The sequence below is a fragment of the Achroia grisella genome, unplaced genomic scaffold (assembly GCF_030625045.1).
Source record: "Achroia grisella isolate CSIRO2021 unplaced genomic scaffold, CSIRO_AGI_Agris_v1 utg3654, whole genome shotgun sequence".
NCBI lineage: Eukaryota > Metazoa > Arthropoda > Insecta > Lepidoptera > Pyralidae > Achroia > Achroia grisella.
In genome coordinates this window covers 525,123-543,190 of record NW_026712822.1, presented here as the reverse complement: position 1 = coordinate 543,190, position 18,068 = coordinate 525,123, and the positions used below count along the sequence as shown (strand labels likewise).

The window sequence follows — 18,068 nt, the reverse complement described above, 5'->3', positions numbered from 1 at the left end:
TATATATGTAAATATTAGATATCAGATCCAAGGTCAATATTCCACGCGGCCGAAGTCACGGACGAAGTTAGTCATAATATGGTCTTTTTAAATACGCTAAGCCGACAGAATACAGTTACTTAACCCTACTTCGTCTGTTTCATTGCGATTTATAAACGCGATCGTAATAGTAATCGTTGGAAATGAACTGTTTTAGTAATATGTACGTTGTTAATGAGGTAAGGAATTTCAAACCGGTCAGTCATAACAAGCGGCTGGTACCGGAGAAACGTGTGTGAAAGTGATAATATGAACTGTGTTGTTTATAAGTTTAAAACATATAAAATAAGTTATTTATACATTAAAAGTTGTATAAATATAAAAGGTATATGTATTTTTATATAATTTACTTACTAAATCATTACATAGTATAAAATAAAGTCGCTTTCGCTGTCTGACGCTATATACATATAAATCTTTAAAACTACGCAACTGATTTTGAAACGGTTTTTTCTAATAGATAGAGTGATTCAAAAGGAAGGTTTATATGTATAATACATGTACACCCGGGCGAATTCGGGGTGGGTAGTTAAATTATAAAATGATCTGAGTACTTGATAGTGGAATAGTTTTGTAATTTACATTCTGTTTATTAATATGCCTTATCAAAGAGAGGTAAAGGTACAAACTCATTCGGATTACTTGCGAATTATCTCATGTTTTTTTAAACGTAATTTAATTAACAAGCAGTGTCAATATTGTTATGCGATTTTATTTACCATTGTTTCTTAATTAACCTGCATTGTTCGGAGATTGCATTTTTTTGTTTTATTTTGACTTCGATGGGGAAGGCAAAATGTTTGTACCCATACAGCCATAAGATTATTATTGACAATTGTTACTTATAAGAACTGTCAATGATAATCACGAGTAACAATCATCGTTATTCGATTTTTTTTACCATTACATCTTAAATTAATTAGCATTAGTTATTGTTCTCTTTGATTTTTTTTTCATCGCTAGTAAAGGCGAAGTTAACGATCCTATACAGCCATATGACATTTGATTATTATCGACAGTTATTATTAGCAGCGTCAATATTGTTATTCAATTTTGTTTATCATTATTTCTACAATAACCAGCATTAAGTAGTCATTGTTCTCAGTAAAAAAAAAAAAATTATTTTTCATTGACACGAAAGGCAAATTCTTTGAACCCATACAGCCATGACTGACATTTGATTTTATATTTTTTTTATTCGGTTTTCCCATTTTAGGGAAAGGCAAAAGAACTCCCCCCATAAAGCCATTGATATCGGTGATATTTAATTATAATTGATAGTTTTAGTTAATTATATGTTGATAGTTACGTACCTTTTTTTTTCGCTTCTATTGGAGATTTACTCCGTATAAAAAAAATCTAGTTACATCCCTAGCTTAAGTTAGTTTTTTAAGAAATCCGCCTTAAGATGCTCATTATCCAGTTACTCAGGATTGTTGGTCCCCATCAACAACCCCGGGGATCAACAATAGCAACAACTAAAGGGGTCTGCCCCCAACCTTGACCCCCCTAGTGAGGTGTAGATGTCAATTAGTACTAATTATTATCTTATATATAAAATTCTCGTGTCACAGTTTTCGTTCCCATACTCCTCCGAAACGGCTTGACCGATTCTCATGAAATTTTTGAGCGTATTGAGTAGATCTGAGAATCGGCCAACATCTATTTTTCATCCCCCTAAATGTTAGAGGTAGGCCACCCCAATTTTTTTTTTATATTAAGGCAAAACAACGTTTGCCGGGACAGCTAGTAATTATATATATGTATTAACGACTACGTGAATTAAGTGACGTTAAATGAAGTGGTAATAGTGTTTATCTAACGTTACGTGGCATTTTATTATTCTACGTGTTATAATGCAACTATTATATACATAGAATAAACTAAAATAAGAATATTTTTATGATCGTATAATTTTAAGTAGTATAAATAGTTTTAAAATATAAACGTTTTGGCAATTAGCTGTAAGTTTATATTGTGTTAATTAAATAAAAAAATTAATAAATAAATCAATAAATAAATAGATAGATAAATTCTTTATTCACAATTACAGACAATTATATCACATTTTTTTTTCAAATTATAGGCACTTTACTATTTAACAATTATTTTATAACTAGCTGTACTCTGTACTGGAATTTAACTTTATTTTACTAAAACATCAGAATTTTTTTAAAATAAAAGTAACCGTTTTTTACTACATGCATATGAATATAAATACGGTACATACACCAAAATAACATTTTTCACAATTCTTGTCTGTCTGTCTGTTTCTTCCGGCTAATCTCTGAAATGGCTGGACCGATTTTGACGGGACTTTTTTTGGCAGGTAGCTGATGTAATACAGAGTAACTTAGGCTTCTTTTATTTTAGAAAAATAAAATTAAACTCCACGCGGACGAAGTGGCGGGAACGGCTAGTAAAAATTAAATAAAAAAAAACACTTGTAAATACCTAACGTAATAGACAGTATTGTCGTTGGTTGTCTATTATAAAGACTTCATTTTAATATTCATTATTCAATCCTCCATGTTTAGGTACACGAATAGCTAAACAACTATTACCATATGACTACGGTTTCAATTAATTCTAGATAATTCTTCTAATGATTACACCGTTTTTTTTTTATAGATTATTTGTTGGTACATCCTATGAAAAATGGTCAGTTAACGGATATTGAGTTTGTAGTCTAATCATTCGTATAACATTGTATTTTATTCACTACTAGCTGTTCCCGAGACTTCGTCCGCGAGGAATTTTACTTTATTTTCTAAAATAAAAGTAGCCTAAGTTACTCCTTATTACATCAGCTACCTGCCAATAAAAGTCACGTCAAAATCGGTTCAGCCATTTCTGAGATTAGCCGGAATAAACAGACCGACAGACAGACAAAAATGGTAAAATTTGTTATTTTGGTATATGTACCGTATTTATAGTCGTATGCATGTAGTAAAAAACGGTTATTTCAGTATTACAAACAGACACTACAATTTTATTTATATGTATAGATTATTCCATGTTTGCAAGTATATATATATATAAACACCTCTTTGGGCACTTTGTTGATCACGCCACAACCTAAACACTTGCCGATTCCACCTTTTGCACTGAATAACTTGACTCCTATCGCGTATATCTCAGGCGGTATGGCAACGTCGCATTCTATTTTGCGATGCGGCCATATATATTCGTCGATAGTACGATATACTCGACACTTTTTTTACTAATAATTCGTGACTGAATGGCTCCGAACGGCTAAATTTTTGGTATACACAAAGACTTTTTGGCTCTGAATATATTCCAAAAATCAATTAATTATGTTGATCACTTTATATACTCGTCCTTACTGCGATACTTATTTTCATCCGAATATATATAGATACCGTAACGGTCTATCAATTATGAATTTAGTCATTTACTAATCTAGATATTTTATATTCGCAATGCTCCATACATAGTAACTCCACCGTTGCAGGGGGGAGCACCGTACACCGCACCCCGCGCACACAAACAAATTAGATATTTTTTGAATACACAAAGACTTTTTGGCTCTGTATATATATTTCAAAAATCAATTAATTGTGTTGATCACTTTATATGTATACTGGTCCTTACTGCGATACTTACTTTCATCCGAATATATATAAATACCGTAACGGTCTATCAATTATGAATTTATTAATTTACTAATGTAGATATTTTATATTCGCAATGCTCCATACATGCAAGCTCCAGCAACGGTGGAGGCAGGGTCCCCCTGCACCGTACACCGCACCCCGCGCACACAAACAAATTAGATATTTTTTGAATACATAAAGACTTTTTGGCTCTGTATATATATTTCAAAAATCAGTTAATTGTGTTGATCACTTTATATACTGGTCCTTACTGCGATACTTATTTTAATCCGAATATATATAGATACCGTAACGGTCTATCAATTATGAATTTACTAATCTAGATATTTTATATTCGCAATGCTCCATACATGCAAGCTCCAGCAACGGTGGAGGCAGGGGGAGCACCGTACACCGCACCCCGCGCACATAAACAAATTAGAATAAATTAAATTCATAAGATTATTTATATATTTCGACTGCCTCGGTGGTCACACCGCTTTACATCCGATGGTCGCGGGTTCGATTTCTCGCACGATGCAAACATTTGTACTCATCGGTCATCGATTGTTTTCATCGGTCTGGGTGTTTTATATGTATATTATATATGTATTTACAAAATAAAAATATCTATTTATATCAGTTCAGTATCAGTCTGTGTTAATTGTCCAGGGTTATTTATTATATTTTTATAAACGGTTATCTTTTTCCATCGCACCGCTCGCTATCGACAGTGAATTCATAGAAATGTCACTCTAAAAACAAAAATAGTTTTGTGTTTTGTATTTCAAATACTAAATGCAAAATAGGTATTTTCAAAATACTTTTTAAAAATTAAGTACCTTTTGAATTTTTGTCCAAACCTCAGATATTTTATTTATTTTAGGTATATCAATAATTACATAGTAATATAAAAACAAAGTCGCTGTCGCATCTAACAGTACATAAACAAAGAAAGAAGACTTTGGCTCTGATACCGTAACGGCCTATGAATTATGAATTTATTATACCTAATCTAGATATTTTATATTCGCAATGCTACGTACATTGTAATATCCGCCTCCATTCATTGTAACGGTGGAGGGACTAAATAGTTGAATAAAACTGAATAAGCAGTTGCTCCACTCTATAGGTACTGCGTCGTCGTCGTATGCTGTTCATTTTTTCACTCGTTTTGGCGCCAAGAGAGGGTCACATAGTCGTGGTCAAGTTAAGAACTTATAATTTAATTTTGATAACAATAGATACAAGTAAAAAGTAGGTATTATATTAATGTACGTAAGTACTGTACTTAAAAATATTTATTCTTTATTGTACATTTGAAAAACTTAACACTTAAGGACTTGTACATATACACGTACATACTGCCATTTTCTCTTAAAGACATCCAGAGAAGCACTATTTATCAAATACGCGGGGTGCACCGACCTTTGACCTTATAACACCTGATTCGCGCGTAACGAATTACATTGCTACTTTTTGGTATTTTATAGTGGATATGTCACTATAAAATATTATTATTTCTTTAGATTATGACATAATAACATAGTTTACATGATTTTAAGGGAAACATACGATAAAAAAAAATCCCGTAAAATGTAAAAGATAAAAAATGGTTATTGTTGGTTATCCTTAAGAGATAGACATATACCATCACGGACTTTTTTGTTGACCTTATTTTGATACATCTCAAAGCACTAGACAACACGCATTTTCATTAAACAGTATTGTATTTTTTTATTTCTTTAACTTTAATGCACAAAAAAATTTGTACATGCGGCGGACTTAATATTTTGCCGCGTTATTTACCAGGCAACCATGAGTGGTGCAGAGAAAGATTATTGGCGGTGCACTAATATAAATAAGAAATGTCAAAAAAAGATTTATAAAGATAATAAAGATAAGCAAAATATACATTTCTATAAAAAAATAACAGTATACATACATAAATATATATGTAAATATAACCCATAAATGTATAAATATTATATATAAGTAAATACATAATGATCCGATAATCAAATTATAAGTACAGTCTCAAATTGAAAGTAAGAAAAACAGAAAATATAGAGAGAACTATATGGATATAACAGAAAGATGTGAAAAAAGGAGAAGGACAGTAAAAAAGTTACAAATTTAAATAATGTTCCCGCAATTTCTGTTTAAATGAATTTATTACATTATTATATATATTAGGCATACGACTAGCCTTATGACTGTTACTTTTTTTTAATCTATACATCTATACATGTAAATAAAATTGGAGTTTCTGTTTGTAATATTGAAATAACCGTTTTTACTACTTGCATATGAATATAAATACGGTACATACACCAAAATAACATATTTTACAAGTTTTGTCTGTCTGTCTGTCTGTTTGTTCCGGCTAATCTCTGAAATAGCTGGACCGATTTTGACGGGACTTTTTTTGGCAAGTAGCTGATGTAATAAGGAGTAACTTACGCTACTGTTATTTTAGAAAAATAAAATAAAATTTCACGCGGACGAAGTCGCTGGGGCCAGCTAGTCTATAGATATACCGAGATTTAATGTTTAAGTTGCTATTATGTTGTTGACAAAATTTTACTGTAATGTTACTATTACGTTATCCTACACAATTTGTATTATTTTGGATGAATAAATAAATAAATAAATAATAATCTATACATCTATACATTTAATAAAAATTGGAGTGTCTGTTTGTAATATAGAAAAAACCGTTTTTTACTACATGCATATGAATATATATAAGGTACATATACCAAAATAACAATTTTTATAATTTTTGTCTGTCTGTCTGTCGGTCTGTTTGTTCCGGCTAATCTCTGAAATGGCTGGACCGATTTTGACGGTACTTTTTTTGGCAGGTAGCTGATTTATAAGGAGTAACTTAGGCTACTTTTATTTTAGAAAAATAAAGTTAAATTCCACGCGGACGAAGTCGCGGGAACAGCTTGTTTTTAATAAAAACTGTTTATTTGATAAAAAAACATCTTTTTTGTGGTACTTGAGAATGTTGAAGCCTGTTGTTTGTAATATTGAAATAACCGTTTTTTACTACTTGCATATGAATATAAATACGGTACATACACCAAAATAACATATTTTACAATTTTTGTCCGTCGGTCTGTTTGTTCCGGCTAATCTCTGAAATGGCTGGACCGATTTTGACGGGACTTTTAATGGCAGGTAGCTGATGTAATAAGGAGTAACTTAGGCTACTTTTATTTTAGAAAAATAAAGTTAAAAACCACGTGGACGAAGTCGCGGGAACAGCTAGTGTATAATATATTAGAGATACCTACGTGTTTTTTTATTGATGACTAGCTGTACACGGGATTTCGTCCGTGTTGAATTTAACTTTATTTTTCTAAAATATAAGAAGTTAAATTCCACTCGGACGAAGTCGGGTGTACAGCTAGTTGTCGGTAGTCTAGCGATTTAGCTAGCACACTGCTTTGATTCCTGCTTGGTGGTCGAGGGTTCGATTCCTCGCACGCTGCAAACATTTGTATTCATGAGTATGATTGTTTGTAACGGTCTGGGTGTTTTCTATGTATAGATAATATATATGTATTTACGAAAAAAAATATTTGTATTTATATCAGTACCCATAACATAATCTTCAGCTAGCTTAACTTGGGTCTAGATGAAGCTGTGTGAATTGTCCTGAGATTACTATTATTACTATAATAAATCTTTTCAAATCAGCCGATGTTTATTTTTGCCATAATACGTGCTGTTACCATGTGATAATATTACGTACGTACTTATTAAACTATTAACTTATTATTAAATTGTTTGTAACGGTCTGGGTGTTTTCTATGTATAGATAATATATATGTATTTACGAAAAAAATCTTTGTATTTACATCAGTACCCATAACATAATCTTCAGCTAGCTTAACTTGGGTCTAGATGAAGCTGTATGAATTGTCCTGAGATTACTATTATTATTAATTGGTACACAGGTAAACTACTAACTAAGTCATATTGGTGTTGTTTGTTATGGTGAAAAAACTAGTAGGTATATATATAAGTTACACGTACAATTTCAAAGACTTATTTCTTGAAAACTACTGGCTATTCTGAAATAAAACTTTAGTGTTTGTATATGTAATGTTTGCATATAAAATATGATTAAAGGTTACCAGTGTATTTACACTTTTACTGAACAAACAGAGTTGTTTAATACTAAAAATATTGTGTGGAAGGCATCAATTACTTTCAGTGCATGTATAGCTTTTCTCTTTTCCTAATTATTATTATTATTAAGTTTAAAGTGGTTGAATTTTACGTAAGGGGTTTTTATACATTATTTCTAATTTACCATTTATTTTAAGTTTTTTAAACTCTATTCATCGAGACCTATCTAATGAGTCCAAACACGATATTTCTGCTGTAAGTTTTCGAAGAGTATGTTCATCATCTGATAATACTGGTGCCAGCATGAAGTCAAGGTTAACAGATAACTAATTACTTTTATTTCGTCAAAATCTTTAGATTACGTATAATAAATTCATAATATCGCTACCTATTCAAATCAAAACAAGTATTAGGTACTTCATGTACTAGTATATAAATTCATCAACACACAAGTAAATGATTTTTAAATATATTCAGAGCCAAAAAATCTTTGTGCATTTAAAAAAAATGCCGATACGGATTCACTATTGCAGGAAATTGTTGATTAATAAAAAAATATATATCGAGTATAAGTATCTACTACTATCGACGAATACATTTGGCAACAACGCATGGTCTCGGCCGGAACGGCAACATCGCATATTAGAATACAAAGATAGTGATAGAAAGAGAGAGACAGTGGATCAGCAATATCTACGGATCGTGGCTGGATCAACTAAGTGTGCAAGTGTATATAAATATATATATATATATATATATACATTTGTCTTTAATTCAAAGGAAATATAAATAATGAACGCATCACATTTAAAACAGTATAAATAGTTAATAATTTAATAATAAGTTAATAGTTTAATAAGTACGTACGTAATATTATCACATGGTAACAGCACGTATTATGGCAAAAATAAACATCGGCTGATTTGAAAAGATTTATTATAGTAATAATAGTAATCTCAGGACAATTCACACAGCTTCATCTAGACCCAAGTTAAGCTAGCTGAAGATTATGTTATGGGTACTGATATAAACACAAAGATTTTTTTTCGTAAATACATATATATTATCTATACATAGAAAACACCCAGACCGTTACAAACAATCATACTCATGAATACAAATGTTTGCAGCGTGCGAGGAATCGAACCCTCGACCACCAAGCAGGAATCAAAGCAGTGTGCTAGCTAAATCGCTAGACTACCGACAACTAGCTGTACACGCGACTTCGTCCGCGTGGAATTTAACTTCTTATATTTTAGAAAAATAAAGTTAAATTCAACACGGACGAAATCCCGTGTACAGCTAGTCATCAATAAAAAAACACGTAGGTATCTCTAATATATTATACACTAGCTGTTCCCGCGACTTCGTCCACGTGGTTTTTAACTTTATTTTTCTAAAATAAAAGTAGCCTAAGTTACTCATTACATCAGCTACCTGCCAAAAAAAGTCCCGTCAAAATCAGTCCAGCCATTTCAGAGATTAGCCGGAACAAACAGACAGACAGACAAAAATTGTAAAATATGTTATTTTGGTGTATGTACCGTATTTATATTCATATGCAAGTAGTAAAAAACGGTTATTTCAATATTACAAACAACAGGCTTCAACATTCTCAAGTACCACAAAAAAGATGTTTTTATTAAAAACAAGGTGTTCCCGCGACTTCGTCCGCGTGGAATTTAACTTTATTTTTCTAAAATAAAAGTAACCTAAGTTACTCCTTATAAATCAGCTACCTGCCAAAAAAAAGTACCGTCAAAATCGGTCCAGCCATTTCAGAGATTTGCCGGAACAAACAGACCGACAGACAGACTAAAATTATAAAAATAGTTATTTTGGTATATGTACCTTATATATATTCATATGCATGTAGTAAACATTACAGTAAAATTTTGTCAATAACATAATAGCAACTTAAACATTAAATCTCGGTATATCTATAGACTAGCTGGCCCCAGCGACTTCGTCCGCGTGAAATTTTATTTTATTTTTCTAAAATAACAGTAGCGTAAGTTACTCCTTATTACATCAGCTACTTGCCAAAAAAAGTCCCGTCAAAATCGGTCCAGCTATTTCAGAGATTAGCCGGAACAAACAGACAGACAGACAGACTGTACTATGCTATACTATGTATTGATTGATATACCTAAAATAAATAAAATATCTGAGGTTTGGACAAAAACTCAAAGGGTAATTTATTTTGAAAAAGTATTTTGAAAATACCTATTTTGCTTTTAGTGTTATAGTACTTTAACTGTTATGTTTTAAGTAACAATGTTTAATTATAATTAATACTACTGCACCAACACTCCGATCGTGCAAAAAAATTTGCTGTTTCATTATTTTTTAGTTCAATTAGTGGTCTACCTAAGTTCTGGGCTAAGGGGGGGGGAGAGTCATGACGCCCCCATGACTCCCATGACCTCCATGACGCTCCCCCCTGGATCCGCCGTTGCGTCATCTCTTTATTCGCTCAGTAACGTTGTTACAAAAGAAAAGATTCCCGTCCAAAAAATAACAAGTATTGAGGTTTGATCTGGAGTCACGTTACTCCAGACTGATTTCTATAAATATTTAGATTAGATAGACTATTATTCTTGAAATACTAGCTAGACATTATTAAGTTACTGTAGCCATAATGTAGTAGCCCAAACGTGCCAATGAGGAAGCCCTTGGCAAATGCTGCACCCTGATTGGCCCGTTTGAATTGGATCAAGAACTGCTCGTATGCCAAAAAGGTGGATTTGTATAAAATCGTGTATAAATCGCTTAATTATTATTATTACTCGTCGTGACAGTTGTGGCTCAAAACGGATCAACATTTATATATGGTCATCTGGCATTAGATCAACAAAAGGCCTCCGGATCAACAAGTGAAAAAGGATCAACAAAAAACTACCTATACGGCACGTCTGAGCCACAAAGTGCCCAAGGGGATATTTATATATATATATATATATATATATATATATATATATATATATATATATATATATATAAATGCATATAAAGTTACTATGGCCGACCTCGGTTGTCTAGCGGTTTTACACACCACTTTATCCCTGGTCGCGATTCGATTCCGCGTACAGCACAAACATTTGTATTTATTGTTAACCCTTATAAGACTAATCTTTGAGATTTTTTCTCTGCTACAAAAGTTAATCAATCATGTAACGAGAAGTGTATATGATGTCAAAGATGTGAAAAATGATATACCTAAATATCAGCCCCGAAGGATTTGTAATTGCTGTGAAAAACTGAGGTTTCTAAGGTCTATTTGCGATGTCTTAATACGAATAATTTTATGGTAAATAAAGGTATTTACCTCTGTCGACGTTTCGACTAGGTTGCACTAGCCGTGGTCACGAGCTGACCGGAGTAACAGCGACGCCAATGTAGATAGGTTTCAAACGAAGTTGCATAAGTCAGCTCATCTATAAAATAACAAACTGTATTCTTAGATCTTTAGGTCCTTAAACATGTCACGTAGTTTATGGACCCCCTCACTGGATTCTAGGTGGTTATATTTCGCTACGATTGACTTATTGACCTCTGTTCAGTCTCATCTTATCATCCTCCAGATGGCAGTCGCGACGAACTGAAAGCTTAACTTTTGCGTTTATAATATTACTAGCTACTCGCCCCGGCTTTACTCGATTGATATATATACATGTATTATATGTATATATATATCAACCTTCCTCTTAAACTTCACTCTGTTTATTAAAAAAACCGCTTCAAAATCCGTTACGTAGTTTTAAACATTTAAGCATACATAGGGACAGACAGCGACAGCGACTTTATTTTATACTATGTAATGATTAAGTTAATCTTATTTTTCAGTGAACAGTCCATATTAAATGGAGCGGTGGCATGTACAGTCTGGCAAGAATCATCACCAGCAATTTCAACCGTAATCACCAAAGATGATCAGCTCCAAGTGGCTGGTGCTGTGGTCGCTGTGGGCAGCCCGGGTGGTCCGGCAGCCGACAGTACCGCTGCAGATCAGCGCTGGACTGGTACAAGGAACAATCGCCAATTCTGGAATGCATGCTGAATACTTCGGCATACCATACGCAACTCTTGTACAGAGGTTCCAGGTTGATTAATTTGATATTAATACCTGTAGTGGATAATTATGTAATTTGATTATTTCTTACTGGATTTATATGATTTTATTTAAGTCCACTACCATTGTAATCATTGAGAACATAAATAATCAGTGCAGAAACCAATTAAAAGCATTTATGTTACGTTACCTTCCCAACTAGTGATCAATTTTCAACCGTTAATGAATCTACACCCATAGGGTGATTTCTATCAATCTTATCTATGTATTTACAGAAAATGTGTAATTATGTATTTTTATCAGTTGTCTAGTAGGGAAGGTAACGCAACATAAATGATTTTAATTGGTTTCTGTACTGATTATTTATGTTCTCAATGTTTTTATAGAAAAACTTTAAATCCATAGCACTGACAATATTATCTGATTACATTAATAATGAGTGCGTAGCGACTTCTATGTTGATTATCGCATGCCTCTTACTTGTTATACTGTAATTATTTATATAAAAAAAAACATCTATTAAAAAGAGCAACACACAAGTTTCTTGCTCATTCTTCTTGTGATGAATCTGCATTCCTAATGAGTGGTAGAATCAAAATATGACTATTCAAAAGTGCTTGTAATGAGTTTATTTGAATAAAGATTATTTCTATTTCTATTTCAATGATTATAAAGTCTTAATCACCGACGTAAAGTAGCTTGTCTATCGGTGTTCTATAGGCTCCATTTTGGCGAATGTGCTCAAGAACTGCACAACCTCATGCACCGTTCCATCAACGTACAACAAGACGTAGACAGCGGCTCCACCCCTACACTATTGACATCCCAGCTGCTCGAACTAACCGTTTTGCGTCATCTTTCCTTATGCGAGCAGCTATGGAGTGGAACTCTCTACCAGCGTCTATTTTTCCTGCCTCTTACAACATTGGGTCTTTTAAGTCAAGAGTGAATAGGCATTATTTGAACTTGCGTGTAACAGATTATTATATAATATAAAAAAAAGTACTCATAACATGAGCTTGCTTAGCTTGAATTGCGGATTGTTATTGTCGTTAGACCAGAGGGTAACGGTACTCAGTGAGATGATGAGTAAGCAGAAGCCTAGTATTAAAGTGCTAATAATAATGAAGTTTATTTAGTATTTCCTAATGATTGTATATTTTATTAGACATTGACATTCCAGGAACCTGGTCCTGAGCCTAAATGGGCAGGAATTTTCGAAGCCATCAACGAGAATGTACGATGTGTACAGAGGTTTACAGGAAACTCAGTATTAGGTCAAGAGAATTGTCTAACTCTGAATGTATACACACCTCTAGATAGACCTTCAGATTTGTACCCTGTCATGGTGTTCATTCACGGAGGAGGTTTCAGAGATGGTTCAAATTCGCCATTCCTTTATGGACCGGATTATTTGATAGAGCACGACGTAATCCTTGTTACGATTAATTATAGACTTGAAAACTTGGGATTTCTCTGCCTGGGAATCAAAGAAGCACCAGGCAACGCAGGTCTCAAAGATCAGGTAGCTGCACTGAGATGGGTGAAGCGAAATATAAAGGCATTTGGTGGTGATCCAGATAATGTAACTATTTTTGGCGAAAGCGCTGGCGCTGCATCGGTTTCTTATCATTTAGTCTCGCCAGTATCTAAAGGTTTATTCCACAGAGCGATCTTGCAAAGCGGTTCGTCTACATGTCCTTGGGCTTTGCAAACTGAGCCCTTAAAAATCGCTAGTCAACTAGCTCATCAATTTGGATCAGAAACTACAGATCCATATGAAATTTACAAATTATTCATGAATAAATCAGCAAAAGAGCTGCTTGCAACGCGAGTACCCAGACCAAAAGGTGATGTTCTACTATCTGAAAACATTTTCACACCATGCATTGAGAAAAAATTACCTAATACAGAACCGTTTTTATTAGAAGCACCACATAACTTAATGACTAAAGGTCTGTACAATAAGGTACCGGTAATGATAGGTTATAACAATGCTGAAGGTTATATGTTTGCTAGTAGAGAGAATGATACAACAATTGCAAATTTAGATTTCCTACAAGCGACCCCAATAGATTTGGCATTCCCTACAGTTGAAGAAAAGAAACGAATAGCATTAGAGCTAAAGAAACTTTATATGGGTGATGAGGAAGTTAGCAAAGAGACTATAATAAGGTTCTCTTTCTTTGAAGGTGATTCACGTATAACATATCCAGTAATATCAACAACAGAAATCCTTCTAAGTACTTCTGATCAGCCCGTGTACTCTTACAAAACGAACTATGATGGATGGTTGAATATAGTCAAGTTTTTGTATGGCTTCCGTGGGCAACCTGGCGCAACTCATGCTGATGAACTGTTCTACATGTTTAAGCTTAAACTTCCTCTGCTAAATGCTGTTATTGAAAGGAAATTTATTAGGAAGATATGTACGATGTGGACCAATTTTGCTAAATACAGGTAAGAGAACAAAGTCTTCTTAGATGTGTAATCCCAGATTGTGATCAGAGGTATTGTCTACTATAGTAGTAATCAACGCACTAGTTACGTGTCCACAATTCGTTCTAATATTTTAACTAGCGGTGCCAGCGACTTCGTTCGCGCAACGAAAGCCCTCAAATATGAATAATTTTTGCCCGTTTCTGCAACATTTGCCATTGATGCTCGCTCCTATTGGTCGTAGCGTAATGTTATATAGCTTAAAGCCTTCCTCAACAGATGGACTATCCAACATAAAAATAATTTTTCAATTCAAATCAATAGTTTCTGAGATTAACACGTTCAAACAAACAAACTCTTCAGCTTTATATTATTAGTTTCATTATAGAAGCAACATAGTATTCAAAAGTGCATAAATTTAAACTTATTTGAATAAAGATTTTTTTATTCTATTCTATTCAGGTGGTTAGTCGATGAGTTTCGATTTTTTTATTAGTATTTCGTCGGAGAGTTATAATAATTATTATTAATTTACATTTGTAATCATAAATGTAAATTAATAATAAATATATAAACCAGAACAATCCACATACGGCCCATGTAGTTAGCCAAAATCCAAGCTAAGCTTATGTTATGGTTACTAGACAACTGATATAAATACTTAATGCATTATTTAGATACATAATATACATAGAAAGCACTCATCCCGATACACTTATGAATACAAATGTCTGTACCGTTGCGAGGAATCGAATCAACGGAAGTAAAACGGCGTGTTACACCTCTATACCATCGGGGCCAGCAGATACATATATCACGACTCCCAAATATTACAATCTGCAACGTGTATATAAATATATAGATATATATTTTTCTAAATACATACATAATAGAATAGAATAGAATAGAAAATCATTTAATATACATAGAAATCGAACCCGCGACCATCGGAAGTAAAGAGGTGTGCTAAACCGCTAGATCGTTGCACCGCGCCGCGCCGATGCCGTCAAACATATGTCACAACTCGCAAACCTTTTGCGACCTCTGCTTCAAGTAAACATAGCTAGAATATTACCCATGTAATTAATTTGTGTATACATATATTAAATATAATGATTATAATATAATGATTCCATATTAAAAGAACTCTACATCAGACAGCGCCTATCAACCACAGTGCAATCACGCATTCTGACCTTCTTCGGCCACGTACCTCGCCGTGGTAATGACTCCATAGAGCGGCTCGTAGTGCAGGGAAAAGTGGAAGGCACCAGGCCACGTGGTAGATCACCAATGAGATGGACAGACCAGATCAAGGCAACTAAGTGCTCAGTTTACGAATGTACCCGGAAAGCTACAGTCCGCGACGAATAATTCATGATTCAAAATGTACCACGACCATCCTGACATATATTAAATATTAAACACATATATTTGAATAAAACAATTGACATATAGATATATAGATAGGTCTGTCATTTACTTATCATAAGTATATTAAATTCAAAACAATATTATATTTTACATGCCACGGCAAAAAACATTGTCAAACATTTTGGAATTGTCTGTTTTTGTACTGTTTATTTGCTATAATATTTTAGAATAGAATAGAATTTTATTAACTCGTTTTTATTTTTTTTACTTTAATAACATAAGAAATACAAGAATAATTTACACATTAAAAAACGGAGTCAATGTGGAGCACAACTCAGCATAATGCTGGAAATAGTTTCCAGCGATGATTTTTAGTTGGCCCCACGGTACGGACGCGCAAATATTACAATTAAAAAATACGTATACATTAACTTAATAAATCAGATATTATACAATTAAAATAAAAATAATAATGTCAAGAGAAAAAGTATATAAATAATAAAAAGTAAAATTATACATATATTAATAATCTTAAATATTAATCGTAAAACATTTGATAATAAAATTTTTGTTCCAGCAACCCCACGCCGGAGCTAACACCATTGTTAACACATAAATGGTTACCTGCAGATAAAAATAATCCACATTCTCTGATCATAGACACGGATTTCACAACAACACCTCTTTGGGAAGATGAGAGAATGCTGTTCTGGAACGCTACTTATACGAGATATAGAAAAAAAATATAAACAGATTGTCAATGTATGTTTGAGGCTTATTAAAAAAATCTGAACGTTTGTAAGTTTGAGTTTTAGTTTTCTTTAGTTGTTCGTTCATTTGCCACAAATAAATAACATTGGACGGCCTCGGTGATCTAGTGGTTTAGCCACCGCCTTACTTCCGATGGTCGCGGGTTCGATTATTCGAAAGGCACAAACATTTGTATTCATGAGTATGATTATTTGTATTAGTTTGGGTGTTTTCTATACATGTATATACAAAAAAATATACTAAGTATTTGTATCAGTTATCTAGTACCCATAACACAAGCTTTAGCTATCTTAACTTGAGTCTAGATGGCGCTGTGTGAATTGTTTTGAAATTATTATTATTATGACCCGCCGCTCTCAGATACATCAAATGGTTATTAAGGCAGTTCCTCACTGTAGATTTAAAAAATGTCCTACTCAGAGACAACTGATGATTAACAACAGATAATGACAATTAACTTCAATGATAGGCTAATGGCTACTTCAGCCCTTTGTTGTGAATGTAGCAGAAATAATAAAAAAAGATGCGATCAAATCGTTGCAAACAAAACGACGACAAGACCAGTCCCCAGAAAATCCACAAGAGGCTGCAGGCTGCAGGTAAGGACATTTGCATTTTATCGAACAATTCTTTTGCTCAGTAGCTGCGCCATATTTGGAAGATCCCGGCATGAGCACGAGCAAACGTGTCGCCTGTATGGGATTGACTCCCCTTAAAATTTGACGAGCCTCATTAAGAAGCCGGAAACTCTTGCTTATTATGATGCCCTGGCTAAAAGTATTATTTATAAGTTAAAACAGATTAACAATACATAAGTGTACACTACATACATGCGAAAACTTTTTATGATTAAATTTTATATTTGAATATTAAATCTATTATATACTTTAATATAATATTGTGTATATATAATATATGTGTAATTATGAAAATATGTATAATATAATATATATACCCTACAGGGAAAACTTCTATTAAAAACATCCCCTGTATCAAATCGCAGCGGGAGCTTAAGATTTGAAATAAATCAAAATATATACGTTATAGAAAACTGAAAGAAATAAAAGGAAAAAAAAACTATTAACTGTATCTGGCCTTTACAGCTTCATAGAACGATAAGAGGCGATTGCAATTGGCACTTAAAATCAGCAGAAGGACCTATGAAACGACTGAAGTCCAAATCCCACCTGACGGATACATTTTTTTTTTTTTATAACACAGGGGACAAACGAGCATGCGGCTCACCTGATGGTAAGTGATTACCGCCGCCCATGAGCACACGCAACACCAGGGGAATTGCAAGTACGTTGTCGGCCTTTTAAAAAGGAATAAGCTCTTTTCTTGAAGGTTTCAATATCGTATCGGTTCGGAAATACCATTGCTGGAAGGCGATTCCACAATGTTGTTGTCTGCACGGATCTCCGTTTGCCATAAAATTAAATTTAAACATTACAATGTTGACATGCCCCTACAGTCATGGCAAGCCGGAAAAAAGCCTATGTTAGTAGACTGATGCAAATAAATTATAGAACAATACCAATTAATTCGACCATTGTGTTTTTCCATGACACTCGTAATTGATGCAATTAAGGAAGATATGTTCAGTTCAT

General features: G+C 33.3%; 1 protein-coding gene across 1 annotated transcript; it reads left to right on the top strand.

The window, feature by feature from the left end:
• Positions 1-256: 256 nt before the first annotated feature.
• On the top strand, positions 257-16,476 carry LOC131844038 (esterase FE4-like). The gene is made up of 4 exons (XM_059192822.1): positions 257-364; positions 11,649-11,905; positions 13,058-14,334; positions 16,265-16,476. The coding sequence occupies exons 2-4, from the start codon at positions 11,732-11,734 to the stop codon at positions 16,434-16,436; spliced, it is 1,623 nt and encodes a 540-aa protein (XP_059048805.1). The 5' UTR covers positions 257-364; positions 11,649-11,731; the 3' UTR covers positions 16,437-16,476.
• Positions 16,477-18,068: the final 1,592 nt, after the last annotated feature.

Bases quoted from the DNA above. Each gene is read 5' to 3' on its own strand.
- LOC131844038 (XM_059192822.1), top strand. From the start codon at position 11,732: ATGATCAGCTCCAAGTGGCTGGTGCTGTGGTCGCTGTGGGCAGCCCGG. The intron at 11,906-13,057 runs GTTGATTAATTT...TTGACATTCCAG, and splicing joins CTCTTGTACAGAGGTTCCAG to GAACCTGGTCCTGAGCCTAA. The intron at 14,335-16,264 runs GTAAGAGAACAA...TTTTTGTTCCAG, and splicing joins ACCAATTTTGCTAAATACAG to CAACCCCACGCCGGAGCTAA.